The 27,521-nt window shown below is 39.0% G+C and overlaps 9 gene segments (V, D, J or C); all 9 read left to right on the top strand.

Moving 5' to 3' along the window:
- LOC101176513 overlaps window positions 1-27,521 on the top strand; it is a 651,183-nt gene that overhangs the window by 337,817 nt on the left and 285,845 nt on the right.
- LOC101179412 overlaps window positions 1-27,521 on the top strand; it is a 494,982-nt gene that overhangs the window by 212,969 nt on the left and 254,492 nt on the right.
- LOC115832515 overlaps window positions 1-27,521 on the top strand; it is a 335,749-nt gene that overhangs the window by 57,890 nt on the left and 250,338 nt on the right.
- The window catches only part of LOC101179644, a 632,337-nt gene that overhangs the window by 366,705 nt on the left and 238,111 nt on the right, over window positions 1-27,521 (top strand).
- Window positions 1-27,521, top strand: part of LOC101175986 — a 711,545-nt gene that overhangs the window by 452,767 nt on the left and 231,257 nt on the right.
- Window positions 1-27,521, top strand: part of LOC101179288 — a 405,302-nt gene that overhangs the window by 148,589 nt on the left and 229,192 nt on the right.
- The window catches only part of LOC101179325, a 406,822-nt gene that overhangs the window by 161,432 nt on the left and 217,869 nt on the right, over window positions 1-27,521 (top strand).
- LOC101176608 overlaps window positions 1-27,521 on the top strand; it is a 472,474-nt gene that overhangs the window by 227,925 nt on the left and 217,028 nt on the right. The window contains 1 exon segment of the V gene segment in view: window positions 9,748-9,751. Within this exon segment, the coding sequence occupies window positions 9,748-9,751 (4 nt within the window).
- On the top strand, window positions 11,844-13,585 carry LOC115832516. The segment is given in 2 exon segments: window positions 11,844-11,982; window positions 12,135-13,585. Coding segments are annotated over 2 exon segments (405 nt in total).

The following is a 27,521-nucleotide window of genomic DNA, read 5'->3' as shown; positions in this document are numbered from 1 at the left end:
TATACAAAATTAGCCAGGTGTGGTGGTGCATGCCTGTAATCCCAGCTACTTGGGAGGCTGAGGCAGGAGAATCACTTGAACCTGGGAGGCGGAGGTTGCGGTGAGCTGAGATCACACCATTGCACTCCAGCCTGGGCAACAAGAACAAAACACTGTCAAAAAAAAAAAAAAGAAAAGAAAAGAAAAGTAAAGAAAAGAAGTAACCAAAAGACTGTCACTTACTTGCCCCATGAACCCTGTTACATAGCCTTTGAACCTCAGTTTCTCATAGAAAAATGAAGAAAATAGTATCTCCCATCCTATTGCTTTTTACTGTATTAAATGTAAATGTATATGGTTCTTTAAATGTTATATACATTTATTATAATAACTCTTATGTAAATGACATCTATCTGATAATATAGACAGCATATTATTCTATTAACTGCATATACAGTAAAAATACAGTATAGAAGATTTTAAAATAATCTATTTGTCTATTTTTGTATCAGTGCCATGCTGTTTGGGTTACTATAGCATTGTAGTATAGTTTGGAGTCAGATAATATGACACCTCCAGCTTTGTTCTTTTTGCTTAGGATTGCTTTGGCTATTTGGGCTTTTATTGTCTCATATTAATTTTAGAATGGTTTACTTAAATTCTGTAAAAATGATGCTGATTATTTGATAGGAATTGCATTGTATCTGTATATTGCTTTGGGTAGTAATTTTAATAATATCGATTCTTCCAATCCATGAGCATGAGATTTTTTTTATTCGTTGCATCAACTATGATTCCTTTCATCAGTGCTTTGTAGTTCTCCTTGTAGACATCTTTCATCTCTTTGGTTAAATGTAATTCTAAGTATTTTAATATTTGGGTGTGTGGATATCATACGTGGGATTGAGTTCTTGATTTCTTTCTTAGCTTGGTTGTTACTGATGTATAGAAATGCTACTAATTTTTGTATGTTGATTTTGTATACTGAAAGTTTTCTAAAGTCATTTATCAAGTCTAGGCATCTTTCAGAAGACTTTTTAGGGTTTTCTAGGTATAAGATCATGTCATCAGTGAATAGAGATAATTTTAGTTCCTCTTTTCAAATTTGGATGCCTTTTATTTCTTTCTCTTGCCTGATTTCTCTGCCTAGGACTTCTGGTACTATGTTGAATAGGAGTGGTGAGAATGGGCATCCTTGTCTTGTTACTGTTCTTAGAGGGAATGCTTTCAACTTTTCCTCATTTGGTATGATGTCATGGATGGCTTGTATTTGTCATAGATTTTTTTTATTATTTTGAGTTATGTTTCTTTGATGCCTAGTTTGTTGAGAGTTTCTATCATAAAAGGATGTTGGATTTTATTGGATGCTTTTTCTGCATCTATTGAGATGATCACATAGTTTTTGTTTTTAATTCTGTTTACATGGTGAATCATATTTATTGATTTGCATATTTGGAACATAGACCAATGGAACAAAATAAAGAACCCAGAAATAAAACCATATACCTACAACCAACTGATTTTTGACAAAGTCAACAAAAATACACAATGAGGAAAGGACATTTAATTCAATAAACAGTGCTGGGAAAACTGGATAGCCATATACAGAAGAATGAAACTGGATGCATATCTCTCACTATATTCAAAAATTAAGTCCAGATAAGATAAAGACTTACATGGAACATCTGAAACTACAAAAATCCTGGAAGAAAAACTCTTCTGGACATTGGCCTAGGAAAAAAATTTATGACAAGATCTCAAAAGCAAATGTAACAGAAGCAAAAATAGACAAGCAGACTTAATTAAGCTAAATAGCTCTACACAGTAAAAGAAATAATCAACAGCATAAACAGACAATCTAAAGGATGAGTGAACATGTTTTCAAACTATCAACCAACAAAGGACTAATATCTTGAGTCTGTAAAAAGCTCAGACAACTCAACAAGAAAAAAACAATCCCATTAAAAAATGGGCAAGGGACATGAACAGACATTTCTCATAAGAAGACATACAAGCAACCAGCAAGCATATGAGAAAATGCTCAACATCACTAATCATCAGAGAAACATAAATCAAAACCACAATGAAATACCATCCCACAGCAGTCAAAATGGCTATTATTAAAAAGTCAAAACACAAACAGATGTTGGCAAGAATATAGAAAAAAGAGAATGCTTATACACTCTTGATGGGAATGTAAATTAGTACAACATCTATGGAAAACAGTATGGAGATTTCTCAAAGGACTACAAATAAAACTACCATTTGACCCAGCACATCACTGCTACCCAAAGGACTACAGATAGAACCACCATTCAACCCAGCAACATCACTACTACCCAAAGGAAACAAAATTGTTATATCAAAAAGACACCTGCTCTTGTGTAGTTACCACAGCACTATTTACAATAGTAAAGTCATGAAATCAACCTAAGTGTCCATCAATGTATGATTGTATAAAGAAAATGTGGTATATATACACTGTGAACTACTACACAGCCATAAAAAAGAATAAAACCATGTCTTTTGCAGCAACATGGGTGGAGCTGGAGGCCATTATCCTAAGTGGAATCATTCAGAAACAGAAAATAAATTACTGCATGGTCTCACTTATAACTGGGAGCTAAACAATGGGTACACATGGACATACAGAGGGAAATAATAGACAATGGAGATTCCAAAAGGGGGAATGATGGGAGGGTTGAAAAGTTACTTACTGAGGACAATGTTCACCATTCAGGTAATAGGTACACTAGAAGCCCAGACCTCACCATTATGCAATATATCCATATAACAAACCTGCACAAGAATGCCCTGCATCTTAATAATAATAATAATAAAGATTAAAATTATATGCTTGCTTAGGGCACTTACAATGAATGGGGCTTGCAGGACTGGAAGGTGCTCTGTGTAATTCATCAAGTAAGGGTCAGTGAATGTAAAAGCCTAGGACAATATTATACACTGCTGTAGACTCTATAAACACTATATACTTAGGCTACAGTAAATTTATTTAACAATAATTTTATTTTCTCAAGAATAAATTAACCTTACCTTACTGTAGCTTTTTTTACTGTACAAACTTTTAATTTTTTTTGTAGTAGCTTGAAACACAAACACATTGTACAGCTATACAAAAGGATTTTCTTTTTATATCCTTATTCTATAAGCTTTTTTCTAATTTTTTCTATTATTTAAACTTATGTACTAAAAACTAAGACACAAACACACATATTAGCCTAGGCCTACACAGAGTCAGGATCATCAGTATCGATGTCTTCCACCTGCACATCTTGTCCCACTGGAAGGTCTTCAGGGGCAATAACATGCATCAGCTGTCATCTCCTATGACAGCAAGGTCTTTTTCTGGAATACCTCCTGAAGGACCTACCTGAGGCTATTTTACAGTAAAGTTTTTTTATAAGTAGAAGGAATATACTCTAAAATAACTATTAGAAGTATAGTATAGTAAATACATGAACAGGTATTACCGTTTATTATTATCATCAAGTACTATAACTGCACATAATTGTATGTACTATACTTTTATATGATCAGCAGTATAGTAGGTTTGTTTACAATACAGTAACACCACCACAAACATGAGAGTAATGCATTTGTGCTACGATTTTATGATGGCTATAATGTCACTAGGTGATAGCAATTTTTCAGCTCCATTATAATTTTATGGGAGCACTGTCATAAATTGATGGAAATATCATTATATGGTGCCTGACTGTATAATAAAACCTGTTCTAATTTGGACCATTGGCCAGAGACACCAATAGACACAACGTAATCAAGATGTAGACCCCAATGTCAGCCTTCTAGACACAAATGAAACAACACCCAACTTGGCTCAAGAACACTTTCTAAAAGCAGGAGGCTCCAGTTCCCCAATCTGTGGGAACAAGGAGAACCACAGTAAGTGAAGAGGAAAATCATTATCTCTGAACTTGTCAGAAGAAAACTCCCATCAAGGAATGCTTTTGAGAACTTGAATTCTGGGAAAGCCCACTGGAGACCACAGCCACTACAGAAATACAGAGGCCACAGCTTCCTGACATGCGGTGAGGCCACATCTCCACTCACTTCCTGTCAGCAGGTGTCACTTGAACAAATTTTCTCATGTCCTGGCCAGTCACCTGGAGCCTGGAGGCATGTCTTGCTTTGCGCACACCTCTGTCAAAATGCATATCGGACAATTATGCTATAAATTGAATGTCTTAGGTGTTACAGAGTAGGTGTTACGGAACGAATATTTGTGTATCCTCCAAAGCACACTCTCTCTTTCTCTCACACACACACACATACATACCCCAAGGAAAGGCCATGTGATATCTTGATTTTAAACTTCCAGCCTCCAGAACTGTGAGATAACAAATTTCTCTTCGTTAAGCCACCCAGTGAGTGGTATACTGTTATGGCAGCCCAAGTAGACTAATACACTAGGTTATTCTGCTCCTGACCCAACTCACTGAGCTAGACCTTCTTTGGTCCCCACATCTCTCCCCAGGGACACTGTATGAAGCCTGGAGCTATATCAATTTTTCTGTACTCAAAAGTAGTGCCCTCCTATATTTACTTCTTGTTTGTCTTATTGGAGTTCCTGGTAGGTATCTTCCTTCTCTTTGAACTGTAAATAGAAATAATCCTTCTTTTTGAAGTAGGATTTTCTTTCTGAACAAGCTCATTAGAATAATTTCCTACCATTGATCTTCTGGCATGGCAATTTCAATTAAAAAATCATTTGAATAATTATGTTAGAATACACAGCAACTATATGTCTTAGGTTAGTGAAGTTTGCAAACAAAAGGCATATATGTTTTCCTAGTAACCACAATGTGTGTGTGTGTGTGTGTGTGTGTGTGTGTGTGTGTGTGTGTGTGTGTGTGTTTTAATTTCCCTACAAATCACTGCTAAGAGCCGAGGAAAGTGAGGCTATATTCTCGAAGGCCTGGGAGATATAGTCCCCTGTATGTGTATGAAAATTGTTTGAAATCTCATGTGCTATATTTAAAATTCATATGTTACTTTCTATTATGTAATATATTCTCATTTGTTTCAACATATAAAAAATACTTTAAATCGATTATTTAAGTGTATGTCATGTTCACCCCAGAGCTTAATGTCACGCTCCATACATTCATACACTACTACTTGGCTTATTCTTCTGGAGGAGAGAGAAATGTATTGCCAGTATTCTCAATAGGTACACTTTCAAGGCTGAGACAGCAGGGCTCGTGAAGAACTGGAACAATATAAACCATCGCTGAGACTGCAACAGCAATCATGATGATCGCAAGGAGGCAACAGATCTAATGGTAATGAAAAAACACACCCTTTAGGAATCGGTGAGCCCCTGCAGCTCCCTGTCATCTCTGTGCCTCCCACATGCCATTAAGAGAATATAGAAGGAATGCATTTTTTATCTGAATTAAGGTGTTTTGCTCTCTGTTTATTGTTTTTTTATTTTCCAAAAATATGTTTTTCAATAAAATCTTGCAGTGATTAAAAAGAAAAAAAAAGCAACATAAGATTGTATTTTTATTTGATGGAGAGCAGCAATTCATTTCAGGTAACATGCCACCACATAATAGGAATAGAGAAGGTAAGAAAGGTAAATATACATACAGAAGTAAGTCATGGGCAAACCTAAACAACTAAGAAAAAAATTAGTAATGAAATTAAAAGGAGAAAAATGCCCAGGGAGGCAGAAATAGATTTTCCTTCTCTCCTATGTCTAAAGAGCACAATGAGATACAAAACACAAACACCAGTAAATGGCAGAAGCTATTTACCTAAATCAGGATTGAAGCTATGAGGCGTAGCTTAGGCACTCAGTCCAGATCCTAGGCATTTGAAACTCCAAGTTGCAGAATCAATTTTAATCTTAAAAACCAAACTTCTTCAAAATTCCATTCTGTAAAAGTGAGGTTTGCTACTATTCAAAGTTTTATTTGCTTCTTAAAGAATAGCCAGAATGTTCCTACCACTGTGTTGATAAGCAAAGGTAACATTGCCTCTATCAGGGGCTTTTTCTCTTTTATTTAAATCTCTGCCTTTTATGTTAAGGGATTCTTTTTAATGTCTAATGATCTTGGGATGCTCATTCATACTTAATAGGATACAAATCTGAGATTCAAGCAAAGAAAAATGGCTCCAGTTCCTGTTTTTAAATACTTCTTCACTTCACTCTCGACTAAGCCTGATAGCCCAGAATTTCATGTTATTTATTCAGTGTCTTCAGAGAAAAATAGTCTTTTTTCCACAAAAGTGGTTGGAAAGAGTGGACACCTGACTATTCCAGGTCAAATGGGAAATATAAGAGTATAACTGCAATTTATTCAATTGTACTTTGTATTTTCTGTATAAAGTCTCCTACCCCTACCCGCTCTCTGATCTTCTGAGGTGCCAGGTATCCTACTCACTGAGACTTTTGGTGCACCTGAATTTTTGTTGGCATTTGCCTCTGTGGGCCCTTAGAATTTGTCTTTCTGCAGTTCATTTAAGTCAGTTACCACTTGTTCATTCACTTGCATTTTCCAAAACATCTCACATGCTGTTATCCTTTGCCTGTTCTATGTGTCCTTTGGGGTTCATAACTTTTAAAAACATTTTTACTCTCATTTCACCAGGTACTCAGAAAGGAACAGAGAAGTATGTTTCCAATTCACCATACTTAATTATCAGTCTAGCCTTCACTGATATTTCAGAGCAATTATAAGGTGCCCAGGGGCAGAGTTCCCATCTGTCTTGTTCATGTCTACATATTTCTCTAATATATAGTGAATACTCATTAAGTGTGTTCATCAAGTGAAACGGAGAAATAGGAAGAAACCGAAAAAGTGGCATGAAAGGACAAAAATTTAGCATTTCACCACAGGGGGGCAGTGTCTCTATTCATAGCTAACCTTCAAGGTTAGCTCAAAACCCTGGGAAAACGTCTGGTAAGAGATCCGATTGGCTGGTATCTGGAACAGAGATTTAAATTTCGTGGTAGTGTTTTTAGTGTCGCTCTAAGACCAAGGGAGTTTCTTGAAGCAAAAAAAAAAACCATTCAGGAAATAATTCTTTGCTGATAAGGATGCTCCTTGAACGTTTATTAATAATCTTGTGGATGCAGCTGACATGTGAGTCTTGGCAGTTTCTGACTCTTCCGTAGCAAATTCTAAAGGGGAGGAAATTATGTGAGGACAGGAGGTGAGGCTTTATCGGAGACTATGAAAAGAGGAAAACAGAAGGAAAAAAGCTAGAGAAGGAGGGAGGAAAGGAAAGACACAGATGCAGGGCTGGGAAGTTTGGGGATATAGTGTCCAAAACAGCTCTGAAAAAGGTGATCTAAAGATAACCTTAACCACCTTCTTTTCTCTTTCTAAACAGGGGTCAGTGGTCAACAGCTGAATCAGAGTCCTCAGTCTATGTCTATCCAGGAAGGAGAGGATGTCTCCATGAACTGCATTTCTTCAAGCATATTTAACACCTGGCTATGGTACAAGCAGGACCCTGGGGAAGGTCCTGTCCTCTTGATGGCCTTATACAAGGCTGGTGAATTGACCCCAAATGGGAGACTGACTGCTCAGTTTGGTATAACCAGAAAGGACAGCTTCCTGAATATCTCAGCATCCATACCTAGTGATGTAGGCACCTACTTCTGTGCCGGGCAACACAGTGCTCCCCAAGCACCTGCAGCCTGTACTCAAACTTGCAGCTGGAACTCAAGTCTCTATGCTGCCTTCAGCTCTTAGTCCTCTTGGCATGAAACGTGATTATGTATGCCACCTTTGCCCCTGTCATTCCATTACTACAAACTCTCCTTTATCCAAGGATTTGTCCCTCAAAGATTGTGCTCTTTGCTTGATGAACTTGCCCCTTGCAATTCATTTTTAATGTATGTAATAGATTTTCTTAGTTATTTCTCTCACAATATGAGGAGAATTGAACAACACACAATTACAGTAGAAGATTTCAATAAGTATCTCTTTTAAAATGGATGATATCAATAAAGTAAAAATGAGAGTCCAGAAATAAATCCATAAATCTATGGCCAATCTTTTCCAACAAGATCATTCAATGGGAAAAGAATAGTCTTTTCGACAAGTGGTGCTGGGACTACTGGATAGCCACAGTTGGATCTCTACCTCACACACGTACAAAAGTTAACTCAAATGGATTAAAGACCTAAATGTAAGATCTAGAAGTACAAACGCTTAGATGAAAGCATAGTTGTAAATCTTGGTGACCTTGGACTACGCAACAATCTCTTATATACAACACCAAAAAAAGCAACCAAAGGAAAAATAGATAAATTGAGCATTATCAAAACTAAAATCTTTGTGCATCAAAATTCACAAAATTTTCCACAAAGGAAAATGAAAAGATAACACACATAATAGAAGAATATATTTGCAAGTCATGTATATCTGATAAGGATCTAATATCAAGAATATATTTGTTAAACTCTTACAACTTAACAATAAGACAAATGCCAATTTTAAAACAGTCAAATGATTTAAACCGTCATTGCTCCAAAGAAGACACACAAATGGCCAAAAAGCATGTAAAAAGATGCTCAACATTATTATTCATTGGGAAAATGCAAATTAAACCACAATGAGCTGCCACATCACACCCACTAGGATGTTCATAATTTTTTAAAAAGGAAGAAGAAAGAGAAATGGAAAATTCTAAGTGTTGGTAGTAAGGATGTGGGGAAATTGGAATCCTCATCCACTGCTGGTAGGAATGTAAAATAGTACAGACACATTAGAAAACAGTTTGACAGTTTCTCAAATGACTAAACACAGAGTTACCATTTGACCCAGCAATAACAGTCCTAGATATCTACTTAAGAGGTCCAACATGTGATTTATTTCATTGGCCAGAACCACATCATATGGCCAGTACTAATTGCAAGGGAGATTGAGAAAGGGAGCATTTAATTTGTCTAGCCTCTAAAAAAGAGATGAGCATGAAAGATGTCGATTGTGGATAAGTGTTGGTTTAACTATCCAAAAACATCTGCCACATCATACTAGGTCCTCATTCCCCAGAAGAGACTCTGATGATACATCTTGATATTCTTATTACTGTTATTACCCTAACAGCATGTGCCCAAGGAAGCCAAAGTCTGTTAAGAGCTCTACAGAGCTCTTCAAATGTAGTATTGTTTTTGCTCCAAAAAATATACTGTAGGTTTTCTTCCTTGCAAGTGTCCCGTGGGAAATCAATATCTCTCAAGAGGCATCAGCTGATGTTTCAGAGGAAAGATGGTCCACTGCTGCTGACAGTGATACAGGCAGTTCCAGGCAGTTCTTAAAGCTAGTCGCTGTAATGTCTCACAGAGATCATCACGTTCTTAAATGTCGGTACAGAATTCACTTCCGTCTCCCTGAGAAGCAGTCCCCTGAAGACCCAGCACAATATTTCCGTGGGTCCCACATGTGCATATGACATAACCCTCAAAATCCTAAGGATGTTTTAATTGAAGTAATACTTTTACAGCTATTTATAGGATCTGTAGCATAATTCTTTTCTCAGGAACTTAGAAAATGGGTATTAGCTAACCACAGATAACCATGTTTTCTTCTCCCTTCCCCATTCCCTTTCAGCTGTGTGTAGGCAAATCTACCATCCCAACTTTCTCGATGTTGAAGCTATGATTTATTTTATAGCAGGCTTTCTATTTTATTTTATTTTATTTTTAACTTTTATTTTAGGTTCAGGAGCACATATGCAAGTTTGCTATGTAGGTAACCTGCATGCCACGGGGGTTTGGTGTACGGATTATTTCGTCACCCAGGTAATAAGCATAGTACCTGATATGTTTTTCAATACTCACCTTCCTCCCACCCTTCATCCTCAAGAAAGCCTGGGTGTCTGTTGCTCCCTTCTTCATGTCCATGTGTACTCAATGTTTAGCTCCCACATATAAGTGAGAACATGTGATATTTGGTTTTCTTTCCTGTGTTAATTTGTTTATAATAATGGCCTTCAGCTCCATCCATGTTGCTGGAAAGGACATGATCTCATTCTTTCTTATGGCTGTGTAGCATTCCATGGTGTATATGTATCACATTTTCTTTATCCAGTCTACCATTGTTGGGCATTTAGGTTGACTCCATGTCTTTGTTAGTGTGAATAGTGCTACGACGAACATAGGTGTGAATGTGTCTTTATGGTAGAAAAATTTATATTCCTTTAGGTATATACCCAATAATGAGATTGCTGGGTCAAATAATAATTCTATAGAAGGCTTTTTAAAGTGTGGGCTAGTACTGAAGGTAAAGATTGCCTTATTCATTTCTGTATGCTCCTCTGTTCCTGGCACAAAGAAGACAGTCAATCAAAAATGTTTACATGAGAGGCCGGGCACAGTGGTTCACGCCTGTAATCCCAGCATTTTGGAAGGCCGAGGTAGGCAGATCACAAGGTCAGGAGTTCAAGACCATCCTGGCCAACATGGTAAAACCCCGTCTCTACTAAAAATAGAAAAAAAAAAATTAGCTGGGCGTGATGATGCGCACTTGTAGTCCCAGCTACTTGGGAGACTGAGGCAGGAGAATCACTTGAATCCAGGAAGCAGAGGTTGCAGTGAGCCGAGATCACACCACTGCATTCCAGCCTGGCGACAGAGCGAGACTCTGTCTCAAAAAAAAAAAAAAAGTCACATGAATTAAGGGGCAAGATGCTAATTAATTCTCACATCTGTGCCTCTGTGCCACCCAGAAATGCAGACGGAAGCTTATAAACAAAAAACAGTGGGCTAAGTTATCTGTCCTTCATGGGGACAGTACAAACTATATTCATAAGCAGTAATAGAACATGGCATTATTTACTTTATTGTGGTGTTGTCACATCATCAGTCTCTTACTTCATGTTTCTGGGTTTTGTTTCTTGCTTAAGATCTAGAGAATTAGGCCACTTTATCATTGTCACAAAAAAGTAGTCTTGGAAACCAAGCGATCCATCACTTCATCTCTACTGGGCAATTCAGCTTTTCTGGAATGCAAATATGTTTGTCTTCACCTTAAACTTTCTAATTAGTAATTCTTTTTCTTAGTGATCATAAAGGTCAAGCAAGAAATTACTAGTCTTCCTAGACTTGAACACTACCTACATAGATTATATGTATTTTACTAAAAATAGACATTCCTAGACGATGACAAGAAAACTATGTAATAACATTTATGGAATGGAATGCAACCAAAGCTATACTCCAAGTATACTAGCAAAGGCCAAACTATTCTAACAAATATATGCCAAACATTCAGAGGCTTAATGAACAAAGTTTGTCTTTCTTGTGAAAATCTGGAGCAGATATTCCAGGTCAGCAGATGACTCTGCCTTACATGATCTTTGAGGGACTGAAGTTATTCTCATCTGGGGACTCTGCTATTTCTCAGAGACTTACCATCATACGCAGGGTCATGGCCTGGCTATGCCAGGTTTCAGTTAGCAAGGAGATGAAAGAGTGGGTATGGAGCAGGCATGACCACTCCCTTAAGAATCCGGGACAAGAAATAATAGGATTATTGACTCCTAGGATTATGGACAGCTTTGGGTAGCCTGTCCTTCAATGGTAAGACAATTTTAGAAGTATCTACCATCATTCATAAAACATGTGGACACTAGTTTTCAGCTATTCTGCACCAGCTCACAAGATGGCGGTGTTCTATTTTGAATGACTCCCATGGGTGATTGAGTGGGAGGGATTTGAATTTAAATAGAACCAAATGACACTTTTTTTAATGGTTGGCTGAATCGCCAAATTGCTATTTCCCTTTTTCTGAGTGTGTGTCTGTGTCTGTGTCTGTGTGTGTGTATGTGTGTGTGCATGCGCGCGCGCACAGGCAGACACTGGGGTAGAGTGTGATGGTTCAAAAAGAAAAGGAAACGCTTAAGGTAGTGAATTACGTTTTGCCCAGGAAAACACACTTGATAATTGAAGGATGATGAAGTGTCCACAGGCTTTACTAGCGATCTTTTGGCTTCTACTGAGCTGTAAGTAGGGTTTCTACAAAGGGTCAGGGGCAACCAGGAAACCTGAGGATTGATCCTCAGAACACTAAGAGGGTAAAGTAGACTTCATTCTGACTTATTGTCTGGGAGCCCTGTGGTTCCAGCGTGAATAATTATCACATTTTTCTACACAGGGGTGAGCAGTGAAGACAAGGTGGTACAAAGCCCTCTATCTCTGGTTGTCCACGAGGGAGACACTGTAACTCTTAACTGCAGTTATGAAGTGACTAACTTTCGAAGCCTACTATGGTACAAGCAGGAAAAGAAAGCCCCCACATTTCTATTTATGCTAACTTCAAGTGGAATTGAAAAGAAGTCAGGAAGACTAAGTGGCATATTAGATAACAGAGAACTTTTCAGCATCCTGAACATCACAGCCACCGAGACCAGAGACTCAGCCATCTACCTCTGTGCTGTGGAGGCACAATGCTCCCTAGTCACCTGCAGCCCGTACTCAAATTCTACAGCTGAGGCTCTGCAACTGTAAGATGGGGAACTTGCTATATTGGGCAAGCCCTCAAAAATAAACTATATAGAAAAGCAGTTATTGGTCAAAATCCTTGTGCCTATGTTGACAATTACTTTTGCAGTTGACTGAATCCTAACTCAGAATCATATCACTGCATTCACTACCTTCTCTATGTGTTTTCTATGGGATTCAGCATAGCTAATATTTCTAGAGGGTCACTCAGGATACTAACTCCATTGACACACCATTATACTCTGTGGTAGAAAGCAAGCCCTTTTATCAGGATTGTACGGACAACTGATATGTGCACTACACATTAGGGAATCTGCCTAACAGCTATGGATGTTTTAGCTTCTTTCCCAGGACAGACATATTTATAGGTAAAGTTCTGCCTATAACATTTTTTCTGGACCTACTAGCAAAGAAGGTATCATTACCTGATTAAAACAAAAGGTTTTCATTCTCAATTGCATTATTCTTACTTACTATCTTCATTTTAGGATTGTTGCCTATGCTAGGTACTTCATTAAAGTGGTGATAGAATTTTTCAAGATATTACACATTAATTTGTATACTTAGAACCTTAAGCAGCCTACTAAAAGAAAAGAGTTAGCTGAAGTAAGTTATGTGAAGCTAACATAAACTTAGCCTACTTATGTTGTGATACACTTTCAATGAATTATGTAATCATATATATGGTATTTACAAAGAGCTTGCAATGGAAGCTACCGTTTATTGAAGCAAGTATTATGTGCCTTGTATTTTGCAAATATCATTTCATTGAATTCTCAAAATAACTCTGATAAATCATCAATGTTACTTTCTGTTAACATATTAGGAAATGCAGACTCAGAAAGATTAAGCCCCCTTCCCCACCTCTTACCCCAGACAAAGAGCTATAACAGAATCTGAAATCAGGTCTATCTGACTCCAAGCTATACTTTTTCTGTTACATGCCCCAATGTTAAACATCACTGAGGAAAAAATTTACCCACAGTGTGACCACAATTATGCATAAAAAATGTGCACAAAATACTAAAATAAAAGTGTTTAACGTGTAAATAAAATAACATTTAAAATAACATGTGAATAAAATAACTCCAAAAGTTTGCAACATATTAGTTATCTTTGAATACTGGACTTAATACTGTTCATTGTTTTACTCCTTTATAGTATTTTTTATTTTTCAAATTATCTAGTATGAACTCAATACTATTATTATTTCAGAAAGAAAAATATACATTTTAAAATACCAAAATCCAAGTAGGCTGAACTGCATTATATGATTATTATCTGACACTCACAGTAGCTTAATTACAATAAGGAATAGACATGACTATACACAGCCAAATGATACAGCATTAAAACAAGATTTTTGATTGCTAGCTCTTCAGATCACTGTAGACTAGTGCTCTCTTCAATTGGGAATGTTTTAAAATTACAAGAAGACCTATTTCTCCTGACAATTTATTTGAATGACTGTCCTATGAGTAGAATGCTTTAATATCCCATCTCTGTGTAGGAGAGGACAGGCAGTAAAGGCCACCTGTGCTTGTGAGTTCGTTAGACAATTCATTGCAAATTGAGCATGGTTTAGGTTTCATTGTCTGGGAAATGCGGAGATAGCCTGAGAAAAGGGCAGGTAAACATTCAAAGAGGAGGGGAAGAAATGGTATAAAAATTAATAGAATGTATCCTGCCATTTTCAGCCTGCACAGACTTCTGTCCATTTTCCTTTCTCTTCCTATCTACATCAAAATCCAGAAATCACACAGTGGTTATAAGACAAAACTCTGACAGTCATTTATTTAAGACTGAAAAATAGAGTGGGAAACCCTATGTAAGACACCCGGTGTGTCTGGCTCTGCGATATGAAGAGTTTATGATTTAGAAGCCAGAGATTTAGCTGTCTTTGAGGGGAATGTGCAGATGGAAGGGGGAAAGATTCTTTTTTCACTCTTTATTGTTTCCTATCCTAATGAGAACCAAGCAATTTACATCTCAAAAGATCAACCTCTCACCAAAATGACATGTATTCTGATTCTAGTTCTAAAACTAAATATCCATTTGTTATAAAAGAAAAATTTAAAAAAATCTATAACCTCAACCTACAGACATTACCACTATTAACTATTTAGCATTTTGCTTTCCATTTCACCTGTATCGATGAACATGAAAAAATAAGTCTGTAGAGATGTGGGGAATTCAACTTATTTCAAACAAAGAGTGTTTCTCAAAGTTACTGCCAAAATAGGTGTTTCTGTTCCTTAAAAAAAAATCTACACGGTTAAGATCCTCCCACTTTTGACCTGTGAGTTGTGATAAAAAGCTTCCAGAAAACTCATCTCAGTGACTTGATTATGAAATGCTACCAGTTTGAAGCAGTCACTGAATAACATAAGGTCATAAATCAGGAATCCAGAAGAAACAATGAATAGCAACTTTATCTTCACTTCACTTCTAGCACTGGCTCTCCAAGGTAACAGCCCTATCCTGTACCCAAAGTGGCCCTTCTGGAGAAGGTGGCTGGTTTGACCTATGACTGATGAGTGTTTTACATTGCAGGGTCTGGGAGAGCAGACTGGATCAAGCCCCAGGAGACAGAAGTATCTGGAACAGAAGGGAAGACTGTGAACCTACTTTGTAACTATGGTACATCATCAGGGAGCTATGTTGATCTCTACTGATTTCGACAGTATCCGAGCCAGGCACCAGAATACATTCTCTACAGAGGGTGGGGATATTCTGGAAAAGGAGATGCCAGTTTTGCCATAGGAAAGTTTTATTCAAAGAGTACAGCAAATGCGACAAATTTGTACATCAGAAATCTGGTTCCTGCAGACACTGCCTTATATTACTGTGTGCTGAGATGCACAAAAAGAACACTTCCTAGGGGTGTTATACAAAAACACCAGTGCACAGGAGGAAGGAGAGTGCTTGTTGTAACCACACTGATTTTTTTTTTTTTTTTTTTTTTGCAAAGACATCATTGTAAGTGGAAGACACTGGATCAGGAGAATTCTGCTTTAAAAATAGCTATATATAGTAATTTGTAGGCAAATAGCTTGAGCTTTTAGAGTTTCCATTTCCTGAAATTAGATAGTAATTCTAATTCGTAAGCTTTTATGAGACATGGTTTTAACACTTGGATTAAGGGCCCAGCATGTCCTACATGCTCAGCAAATGGCAGCTATCTTTTCTTGCTCTCCCTCTCTTTCTCTCTAACTACTTTGACCTCAAAGGACCCTTCTCTCACTATCTGAGAATCTTCTATATACTCCTACTGGTAAAATAACAATAATAACAATAATAATAACCCTAAAAACATACATGCAAGACCTAGATAGAGAAGGCTTCTTTGCCCAGGGATCATTGGTCATTGTGCCAGGCTTTTAAAAGTGTATGCTCAGCAAATCCAACAATTGGAGGACAAAAGGACCCCAAGACACTAGCTCCTGAGTTCATAGACCAGGGCAGTTGGGCATTTATCGTGATCTGAACAAGAACAGGAGAGAGTTCCTCACAAGACTAAAGAGAAGAGAAAGACATTTAGCATTAGGTGGGTGGTGGGAGAGAAGAGAGAAATTCTTGGGAAGACTACAGCCATGCTCTGCTGTCAGATCTGACCTCCCAAGATGGAGAAGAGAGGCCAAGTGAGGCAGTGGGTCCTCAGCCCACCTGGTAGAGGAGGAGGGCACCTGCCACTTCCTGTACTGGTTCAAGCCACACTCCTAACAGAATCCTATCATTTAATCTGGATCTGAGCAAAGCCTAGCATCTTTGTTTGGACTGGTGATAGATGAAAGGTAAAAGAGGAAGGAAGATTTAATTTAGAGCCTTATTCAATAGTCTGCAGCAGCACTAGCACCTTACTGCTTGCAGGCCGGAAACCTCAAGGTCTAGCAGTTCACAGTGAAGCCTGCACCACACTGCCTGCTGAGTAACTGCCCCAGTCACTAGGAGGGCTTGGAAATAAGACAGCAAATGAGACCTTAAACAATATGTATTAGGCCATTCTTGCACTGTTACAAAGAAATACCTGAGACTGTGTAATTTATAAAGAAAAGAGATTTAATTGGCTCATGGTTCTGCAGGCTTTACAGGAAGCATGGTGCTGGCATCTGGTTGGCTTCTCAGAAGGCCCCAGGAAGCTTATAATCATGGTGGAAGGCAAAGGGGGAGCAGGCATGTCACATGGCCAGAGCAGGAGCAAATGAGAGAGAGTGAGGGAGAAGATACAACACACTTTATTTAAACCAGATCTTGTGAGAACTCACTCACTAAATCAAAGACAGCACCAAGCCATAAGGGATCCACTTCCATGATACAAACATCTCCCCCCAGGCCCCACCTCTAGCACTGAGGAATACAATTCAACATGAGATTTGGGTGGGGACAAATATTCAAACTATATCATTCCCCTCTTGATCCCTCCTAAGTCTCATCTCCTTCTCACATTGCAAAACACAATCATACCTTCCCAATAGTCCTCCAAAGTCTTAACAAATTCCAGAATTAACTCAAAAGTCCCAAGTCTCATCTGAGACAAGTCAAGCCTTTTCCACCTATGAGTCTGTAAAGTCAAAAACAAGTTATTTACTCCCAAGACACAATGTGAGTATACACATTGGGTGAACATTCCCATTTCAAAGGGAGAAATTGGCCCAAAGAAGGGGCTACAGGTCCCATACAAGCTCAAAACCCAGCAAGGCAGCCATTAAATCTTAAAGCTCCAAAATAATCTCCTTTGACTCCATGTCTCACATCCAGGACACACTGGTTCAAGAGGTGGGCTCCCAAGGCCTTGGGCAACTCCACCTCTGTGGCTTTGCAGGGTGCCACCCCCACAGCTTCTCTCATAGGTTGTTGAGTGTCTGGCTTTTCCAGACACAAGGTGCAAGCTGCCAGTGGATATACTATTCTTGGATCTGGAAGATGGTGACCCGTTTCCCATAGCTCTACTAGGCAGTGCTTCAGTGAGGATTCTGTGTGGGGCCTCCAACTCCTATTTCCCCTCCACACTGCCCTAGTAGAGGTTATTTGTGGGGGCTCTGCCCCTGCAGCAGTCTTCTGCCTTGGCACCCAGGCTTTCTCATACACCCTTGGAATCTAGGTGGAGGCTGCCAAGCCTCTTTCTCTCTTGCATTGTGTGTGCCTGCAGGCTTAACACCACATGGAAGCTGCCCAGATTTATGGCTTGCACCCTCCAAAGGGGCAGCCTGAGATGTACCTGGACCCCTTTGAGTCATAGCCAGAGTGGCCGGGATGTGGGAAGCAGTGTCTTGAGGCTGTGCAGGGCAGCAGAGTCCTGGGCCTGGCCCCTGAAACCATTCTCTCCTCCTAGGCCTCAAGGCCTCTGATGGGAGGAGCTGCTGCAAACATCTCTGAAATGCCTTTGAAGCCTTTTCCCCATTGTCTTGGCTATTAGCATCTGGCTCTCTTTTAGTTATGCAAATATCTCTGGCAAGTAGTTGCTTTGAGACTTGCTTGAATTCCTTTCCTGAAGAATCTTTTTCTTTCTCTGCCACATGGCTAGGCTACAAATTTTCCAAACTTTTACACTCTGCTTTTTAAAATATAAGTTCTAACTTTAAGTCATTTCTTTGCTACTGCATCGAGCATAGGTTATTAGAAGCAGCCAGGTCACCTCTTGAATGCTTCACTGCTTAGAAATTGCTTCCACCAGATACCTTAAATTATCACTCTGAAGTTCAAACTTCCACAAATCCCTAGGGCAGGGGCATAATGCAGCCACGTTTGTTGCTAAGGAATAGCATAGGTGACATTTGCTCCAATTGCCAATAAGTTCCTCATTTCCATCTGAAATTTCATCAGCCTGGCCTTCATTGCCCATATCACTATCAGCATTTTGGTCACAATCATTTAACCAGTCTCTAAGAGGTTCCAAATTTTTGCTCATCTTCCTGTCTTCTGAGCCCTCCGAATTTCTCAAACCTCTGCCTGTTACCTGGTTCCAAAGCTGCTTCCACACTTTCAGGTATCTTTATAGTAATGCCCCACTTCTCGGTACCAATTTGCTTTATTAGGCTTTTCATGCACCACTATAAAGAAATACCTGAAACTGGGTAATTTATATAGAAAAAAGGTTTAATTGGCTCATGGCTCTGCAGGCTTTACAGGAAGCATGGTGCTGGCATCTGGGGAGGCCTAAGGAAGATTTCAATCATGACAGAAGGCAAAAGGGGAGCAGGCATGTCACATGGCCAGAGCAGACGCAAGAGAGAGAGAGAGAGAGAGAGAGGGAGGAGCCACACACTTCTAAATGACCAGATCTTGTGAGAACTCACTCACTATTGCAAAGACAGCACCAAGTCATGAGGGATCTGCCCTCATGATCCAAATATTTCCCCCCAGGCCCCACCTCCACCATTGGGGATTATAATTCAACATAAGATGTGGGTTGGGACAAATATACAAATAATATCACAATAATTTATTTTATAAAAAAGTGAAAAATACTTTTATTAGAGAATAATTTTCAAAGATCTGTTTAAAACTAACTTTTAAAAACAATGAACTATGGGAAACATTCACAAATGCATAAAATAAAATATGTAATCTTCTTCATTTTCAGTTTGTGCAAAGTTATTTTCACACCCTGTTGGTAGCAACACAATATATTGGTATAATCTTTTACATAGTGAATTACTTGGAAAGGGATTTTGAGATTCATTAAACAGTTCATACCTTTGAACTGTTTGAAACTGAATGAACACCTTTGATCCATTTCTCAGAATTTATATTAAAGATTGATTTTAAGTAGAAAAAACCCTCTGGGCAAGAAAATAGTAAAAATTTCTCAACCAGTTAGAGGAATTTGGATGGCAACTTGACTGAATCCTTTACAACCATTTAATGAGTTAATAATACTAAAAACATAGTAATGCTCCTGACATACAGTTAGATAAAACATAGAGTCCATATAATAACCATACGCTCACACTAATATCCAATGAATGAAACACATAGATAAAAACTGGAAGTTTTGATGCAAAACTGAAAGTATGAAATTATTTAGGGTATGTACTTGCAATATTTTAATTTTTATTTTTTCATGAAATAACTATGAACTTGTACCTACAATAAACAACATTTTAAAAATTCTCTTGGCTCCAAATGTTGTAGCTAGTGGAAAAAAATAAAAACAAGGATCTCAACCCCAGCTCTGTGCCCTTGGCTGTTTCTCCTTTCTTCAACTCCGGGGCATCAATTTTCTGGTTCCCTTCCCTTAGCTAAGTCCTCTCCTTCGTTATTCCCCAAGATCTGCTGACAGAAACTCTGCTGAAATATTATTTGTGTCTCGAACCTATCTTTGATATGGGCAAATAGGGAAAAAACTATTTTCAGTTCTTTTCTCTTTTCTCTGCAGTAGACTCAGTAACTAGAAGATTGAGCTGATTGTACCAAAAATTAAGAATTCTTCATTGACATCACATGGGAAAACCATCTCTGGTTTTCCAAGAAGGAAGATTAGGTAAGGCTATATACCTTGTCATTTTTTTTTAAGTTGGAACATTAAAGATAAAGCTTAAGTCCTCTCTGCTCATATTTTCATCTGTTCTCTTTTCCCAGAGCTAAACATTGTTCTGGGTTTGTGAAAGGAAATTAAATCTTGGACCCCAAACTCATTGAGCCAAAGGGAAAAGTTAAGCTGGGAACTGGATCATGCAAACCTGCCTCGCCCTTTCAGTTCCTACATAAGATGGCTACAAGATGAAAATCTACATGACTCTACCACATTTTGCCCACAAGGAAATTCCTAGTGAGCTGCAAGATCTTTACCCTATTGTGTCTCTGTTAAATTTTCATCTTGGAAGGCTGGGCACAGTGGCTCACACCTGTAATCCCAGCACTTTGGGAGGCCGAGGTGGGTGGATCACGAGGTCAGGAGACTGAGACCATCCTGACTAACATGGTGAAACCCTGTCTCTACTGAAAGTACAAAAAATTAGCCAGGCATGGGGCAGGGGCCTGTAGTCCCAGCTACTTGGGGGCTGAGGCAGGAGAATGGTGTGAACCTGGGAGGCAGAGACTGCAGTGAGCCAAGATCGCGCCACTGCACTTCAGCCTGGGGAACAGAGTGAGACTCCATCTCAAAAAAAAAAAAAAAAAAAAATTTCACCTTGGCAATGTAAACTGATAGCTTATCTTTACAGGTGCAGTCACCCCCCTGTCCACCAGACATAAATACATATTTGATTGTTCCCCTGCCCCATTTTGCCTATGTTATCTTGTGTAAAAATGCAAATTCCCTGCATTTTTCCTCTGCCCCATTTGTCTATGTCATCTTATGCAAAAAAAAAAAAAAAAGATTCACTAAGCCAGACAAAGGCATGAATAACTATTTTTCCCTACCCTTCTCTTACCTAAAAATTGTATACTTCTCAATATCCCACTCTTTCACCTTTAAATCTGGAGCCCTCAAAATCATCTTCAGAGAAAGTCATAGACCTGTCTCCTGGGCGCACATCCTTCACTTTGGCAAACAAACCTAAAAGGATTGAGACTTGTCTCACCTTTTTTCTCAATCGACAGGTTTACATTTTACATTTAAAATGTAAATTTACATTTTAAACCCTTTATCATTATTAATATGCACATATAAATGTACATACTCATGGGAAATATAAACTATGATTTTATGGCATTTTTAACTAAATGTTACACATGATACGTTTTTCTCCACAATTTCCTTTCATTTTACTCAACAAAATAGACCTGAAGACTGTCCAGGTTGATAGATAGAGATCATCTCATTTCCTTTTAATTCATGTAAAGTAAATCATTCTATCAATATGCTATATTTAATAATACTGATAGTAGCAATACTATTTCTCCACAAAGTAGACAACTAAGGTTCAGAAAGATTAATTTGCCAAGGTCACATAATTAGTAAGTGGCAGAATGAAAGACAAATCAAATCTTCTGACTTTAGAAAGTTCTTCTGTCTTTCTCATTTCCAACATGTTTAGTGGCAAGAGAAAGGTTTTCTTCACAGAAACCTAATATCCCAAGCAAATTTGTATATAGGACTTCTCTTGCAAATTACCTCACTTGGCTCCATTCTTATGGCTATTAGGCAATAAATGATAATAATAAAAATAAAAATAACAAAAACCCCTCTCTCCCATATTTTGAAAATTTTTCAATGCAACATGATGGTCAATGCTGTTCATTTTTTCCCTCATTTCTTTGTCTCCAACTGAAGAAGCATATCTCTATTTTAAATACTCAGCAGTGGGGAATCAAACTGATCAGGATATAAACCCAGGCATTTGAGCTGGCAATGGCTACCCTCTTTGGGTCCCCTCCCTTTGTATGGGAGCTCTGTTTTCACTCTATTTCACTCTATTAAATCTTGCAACTGCACTCTTCTGGTCCATGCTTGTTATGGCTCGAGCTGAGCTTTCGCTCACTGTCCATCACTGCTGTTTGCCACCATCGCAGACCCGCTGCTGACTTCCATCCCTCAGATCTGGCAGGGTGTCTGCTGTGCTCCTGATCCAGTGAGGTGCCCATTGCCAGTCCCAATTGGGCTAAAGCCTTGCCATTGTTCCTGCATGGCCAAGTGTCTGGGTTCATCCTAATCAAGCTGAACAGTAGTCACTGGGCTCCACGGTTCTCTTCCATGACCCACAGCTTCTAATAGAGCTATAACACTCACCACATGGCCCAAGATTCCATTCCTTGGAATCCGTGGGCCCAAGAACCCCAGGTCAGAGAACACGAGGCTTGCCACCATCTTGGAAGTGGCCCACCGCCATTTTGGAAGTGGCTCGCCACCATCTTAGGAGCTCTGGGAGCAAGGAACCCCTGGTAACAAAACCTGATGTTTGTTCTCTACTAAGGAATAAAACAGGCACACATGTGAGAGAACTATAAAGAGTCAGGACATGGTAGAGGGTCTGCACACTATACCCAGAAGACCTGTTTCCAGCTCTGTGGCTGCAGCATCACACAACTCCAGTGCTCTGCCTGAGGCTGGCTGTGCACGCAGAGCTGAGCCCTAGGTTTTGGCAGGACAATACATGTTTTACTCAGGGAGATGAGAAGGCTTGTCAACATGTACTGCCCCACCTGCTGTGGCCTCTATCTTCCCCAGTAGGCAGCGATGGACCGAGGGAGGAAAGACACCTGGGGCACATCTGAAAGATGCTTTGGGCCAGGGACAGAAAAGAAGTGATAGAAACCAGGCTGTGCTTTTTATTGCTGTCAGGACAATTTTCTTAGGACATGGGGATTTCTTTCTTTTTTTTTTTGAGTTGGAATCTCACTCTGTCGCCCAGGCTGGAGTGCAGTGGTGCGATCTTGGCTCACTGCAAGCTCCACCGCCTGGGTTCATGCCATTCTCCTGGCTTAGCCTCCCGAGTAGCTGGGACTACAGGCGCCTGCCAAATTTTTTGTATTTTTTAGTAGAGATGGGGTTTCACTGTGTTAGCCAGGATGGTCTTGATCTCCTGACCTTGTGGTCCGCCCATCTCAGCCTCCCAAAGTGCTGGGATTACAGGCGTGAGCCACCGCACCCTGCCAGGACATGGGAGTTTCTAAACAAGGCTCTTGAGTATCAGCTCATTGTGAGTCACAGATCAGATCTGCCCAGTTCTGTTTTGCTGTTGACATTGTTGTTTCCTCTGCAGGATTCAGCAGTACTGAAAGTGTTATTCAGTCCCAACATGGGATCTTTACAGCAGAAGGGGAGCTTGTGAAATGCAAACACTTTGCAAATAGCTCAACTTATTTTCTTTCTTGTTTTGGGCAGCATTCCAGTGAGGAAATATTTCACCTGATTTCTCAGAGTTTAGGAGCATCCAGGAACACAAGGAATAGAAAATATTCTGTGAACTTGCAAATAGCTGCCAACACTGTCATTCTCACCATCTCAGTTATGAGACCAAAAGACTCAGGAAACAGTTTCTGTGCACTCAGGACATCTATGGTAAAAGGAACAATAAAAGTTGTAGTAATAAAAAAAACCAAGAAACAAAATACTCAGAGTTTATACCCCAGACTCACCTGCCACAGGGACTGGGGGAGATCCACGGGCCCTAAACTGAAAAAATGTGAGCCTGTGGACAGCATTCATGAAGTATGGACAGGAAACAGGTAACTGTTGCAAGAAAAACCCTCTCAAACTGCATTCATTGAGCAGTGCTTTCAATCCACAGTCCTTAAATTGACTTTCTCCTTCAAATTTTAGCAGATAACAAAACAGTACTTTATTTTAATCTAATTATTTTTCTTTTTTCTTTAACTTTTTATTTGATATATTTCAAAATATAAAATAATACTGCTTATTGTATAAATGAAGTAATAAAAAGCTATATAAAGAAAAAATTCTTACTCATCTACTCCCTACTGAAGTAAATAATATTAATGACCTGATAAGTGTCCTTTCCCACTATTCTTTCTGCTTATATAAATATAGGTAAAAATCCCTCCTAGTGGAACAAATCTTTTTTTTTTTTTTTTTTTTGGTTTTGTTTTCTGAGACGGAGTCTCGCTCTGTTGCCCAGGCTGGAGTGCAGTGGCATGATCTCGGCTCACTGCAACCTCCGCCTCCCGGGTTCCTGCCATTCTCCTGCCTCAGCCTCCCAAGTAGCTGGGACTACAGGTGCCCGCCACCATGCCCGGCTAATTTATTGTATTTTTAGTAGAGACGGGGTTTCACCTTGTTAGCCAGGATGGTCTCGATCTCCTGACCTCGTGATCCGCCTGCCTCGGCCTCCCAAAGTGCTGGGAGTACAGGCATGAGCCAACACTCCCGGCCACAAATCTGTTAATAAATGGTGTGGCCAATTGGAATTTTTCCTCTGAATGGCCTTTTACATTTTTGTCCATTTTTCTTTTAGGTTATATATTTCTCATTTAAAAATGCATGCTAGAGATGTCAAAAATTTTTTTCATTTCTCCAGTCTATCGTTTGTCTTCTGATTTTGTTTACAGCATGTAACATGGTATCCTTTGCCTCTAAATACACTCGAAACAGTATATAGTTAAATATGCCTGTCTTCTTTATATCTTCTGCATTTCTACCATACTTAAAAATAGTACAGGTTTATATAAATATTCCCAGATTCTTAGACAACAGTTTTATCGTTTTGCTTTTTACAATAAAATCTTTCAACCATCTGGAAATTGTTTTTATATATGAAATCTATTTTACACTATTGAAATGTCTTTGTCATATTTTATGTTTCTGAAACATAATCAAATTGTATACATCCATATTAAGAACTTTACCAGTATCCAAACATTACAGAATAATGTAAAAATCACAGTGGAATTGGGTGCCAGTGAAAATAATCACTGAATTCTCCAGTGCCAGTTTGAAAGGAGAAATTATTAGCCATTCCACTGGGGTGAGAAAGGCCAATGAGTTTGACTGATGTTAACCAAAGAGAGATTAAAGGATGGACTAAAAGCATAAAGGGGTGACATCTTGGGGAAATGCAAATCTTGTGCAGAGAGAGGAAGATGTTTAACTTATCCTACTCAACTCCTTTCCTATATGACCAGAGGTGCCTAGTCCAGCTTCCACCCACTCCACTAAGTTGAGGAATAGCTATCATCACGTGTCTGGAAGATAATCAGCTTCTGAACTGGCAAAGCATCTCTGGTTCTTGTGGCAAAGATATAAAATGTGGGAGAAAGTAGAGAAAAAGCAGGTGTGGTAGCCTGCATTCCCACCTTTTATTGAGGCAATTTTTCATGTACTTGATGTACTTGTGGTTTTAATGAATCTGTATAGGTTTGAACCAACTTGAACCTGAACCTACCCTGCCTCCAAAGAGCTGTCACTTAGGGGCAGGCTCTAGCACAAGAGGCTGTGGATTGACCCATATGTGAGCTGGAGGAGGAGGAGGAGGTTGAGCCTTAGAACAATCACCATTCCAGGAAATCATGCAGATGAAGGGCCCTGTAGCCCCCTAAAGAAAACACTAGCACACCATTGTGAGAAAGCACACATTTGGATTTCTGCCACCAAGAGGGAATCCAAGGCCAGGCAGAGATAAGAACCAACAGGAAGGGGAAGGAACATCTCCATCAGAACCCTCAGAAATTCACATATGGAAACAGCATCTGAGCAGCCAAGAAGACAAGGCTCCTCAGCCCAGGAGAGGCTGAAAGGAGAGTCCTGTATTTCTCCCACCACTCTGCCCAACAGCTGAGGGTTGACATGGGGTGAAGTCTGAAAGAATAGCACATCTACCTGTCACTGGAGCCCCCGGAGTCTTCCTGCTGGGTGTGGGTGGAGGGTAGAGCTTTGACTCTAAAATACTAATTAAGTTCAAAATGAATATACACATAGTTGGGACAAAACTGCTTTAGTAACTAAAAGAGAAAGGATAACCTGTTTCCCAGTGGAAAAAAGATGATTGATAAAGCAAAGTAGAGTGTTAGCATATAGTGAAAATAAAACAAAAACCATTTCACACTCACATTTCTCTCATGACTTGAAATGCTCCAGTCAACACAGTAATATCTGGATCTCTTTGGATATTTTCTATTAAATGTTCCACTTATTGGCTTAATCCTTCACTTATATCATATTGTTTTGTTTAGAGTAGTTTAGAGTAAGTTTTTATGTCATAAAAAAATCTGATCTTAATATTCCTTTTCAAAAATGCAGTTGACAGTTCCTAGATATTTGTTCTCTCTTATGCATTTCATCTTGTTCAAACAAACGGCATTCTGATTGTAACTACTGTGGAAAGTTTAACATTTTAGGACATTATATTTTTCCACACAAGAAAAATCCATCTATTTAGGTCTTATTTTAAAAGTAAATTTTGCATGTTTGTTTCTTACATATCTTCTACTTTCCTTTTTTTTTTTTTTTGAGACAGGATCTTGCTCTGTGGCCTAGGCTGGAGTGAAGTGGTACAATCATGGCTCACTGCAGCCCAGACCTCCCAGGCTCAAATGATCCTCCCACCTCAGCCTCTAAAGTAGCTGGGATTATAAGCATCCACCATGCCTGGCTAATTTTGTTTTTCAGAGATGGGGTATCACTGTGTTGCCCAGGCGGGTCTTGAACTCCTGGCCTCAAGCAATTCTCCTGCCTTGACCTCCCCAAGTGCAGGGATTGCAGGTGTGAGCCACTGCACCTGGCCAGATTTCTGCTTTTCTTATTAAATCAATTGCTAAATATTTTATCATCTGCGTTGCATTACTACTGAAATTTTTCTTCATTTAGAGAAATTTATTCCATATAGGGAAAAAAGACTAATGTTTAATATTTGCTTAATAGCCAACAATTTTTGCTCCTTGTTGATTTTTAGAAGTACTATGACCAAAGTGGCATATGTATATGTTTATTTTTTTAATTCCTAAATAGTACAGAAAAGTCTGTATTGCAAATCTGGTTTCTTATTTCTCTCCAACTTTCAACCCTTGTCCATAAATATTTACACTTTTAACTCTGGATCTTCTAGCACTGAGCGCCATCTTTCTAAATAATATATTTTAACTACTTCTTGCAACATAAATTTTATTTTTTTATTTTATTTATTTATTCGTTTAGATGGAGTCTCACACTGTCGCCCAGGCTGGAGTGCAATGGCATGATCTCGGCTCACTGCAATCTCTGCCTCTGGGGTTCAAGTGATTCTCCTGCCTCAGCCTCCTGAGTAGCTGGGATTATAGGCATGTGCCACCACATCCAGTTAATTTTTGTGTTTTTAGTAGAGACAGGGTTTCGCCTCGATAGCCAGGCTTGTCTCGAACTCCTGGCCCCAACTGATCCACCTGCCTTGGCTGCCCAGAGTGTTGGGATTACAGGCATGAGCCACCGTGCCCAGCTGCAACATGAATTATAGGTGTTACCTGTTGACTTTCATTTTGTTTTTTTAAATAGACTTAATTTTTTAAAGCAATTTTAGGTTCATGGAAAAATTAAGCAGAAAGTAGAGAGTTTCCCATATACTTCCAGGCCTCACATATCCACAGGCTCCCATTATGTGGACATCTTCCACCAGAGTGGTACATTTGTTACACTGATGAAGCTACATTGACATATCATTATTACCCA

Source organism: Nomascus leucogenys, chromosome 22a (assembly GCF_006542625.1).
Source record: "Nomascus leucogenys isolate Asia chromosome 22a, Asia_NLE_v1, whole genome shotgun sequence".
Lineage (NCBI taxonomy): Eukaryota > Metazoa > Chordata > Mammalia > Primates > Hylobatidae > Nomascus > Nomascus leucogenys.
Note: the sequence above shows the minus strand (reverse complement) of the source record. Positions and strands in the feature narration are given on the sequence as shown.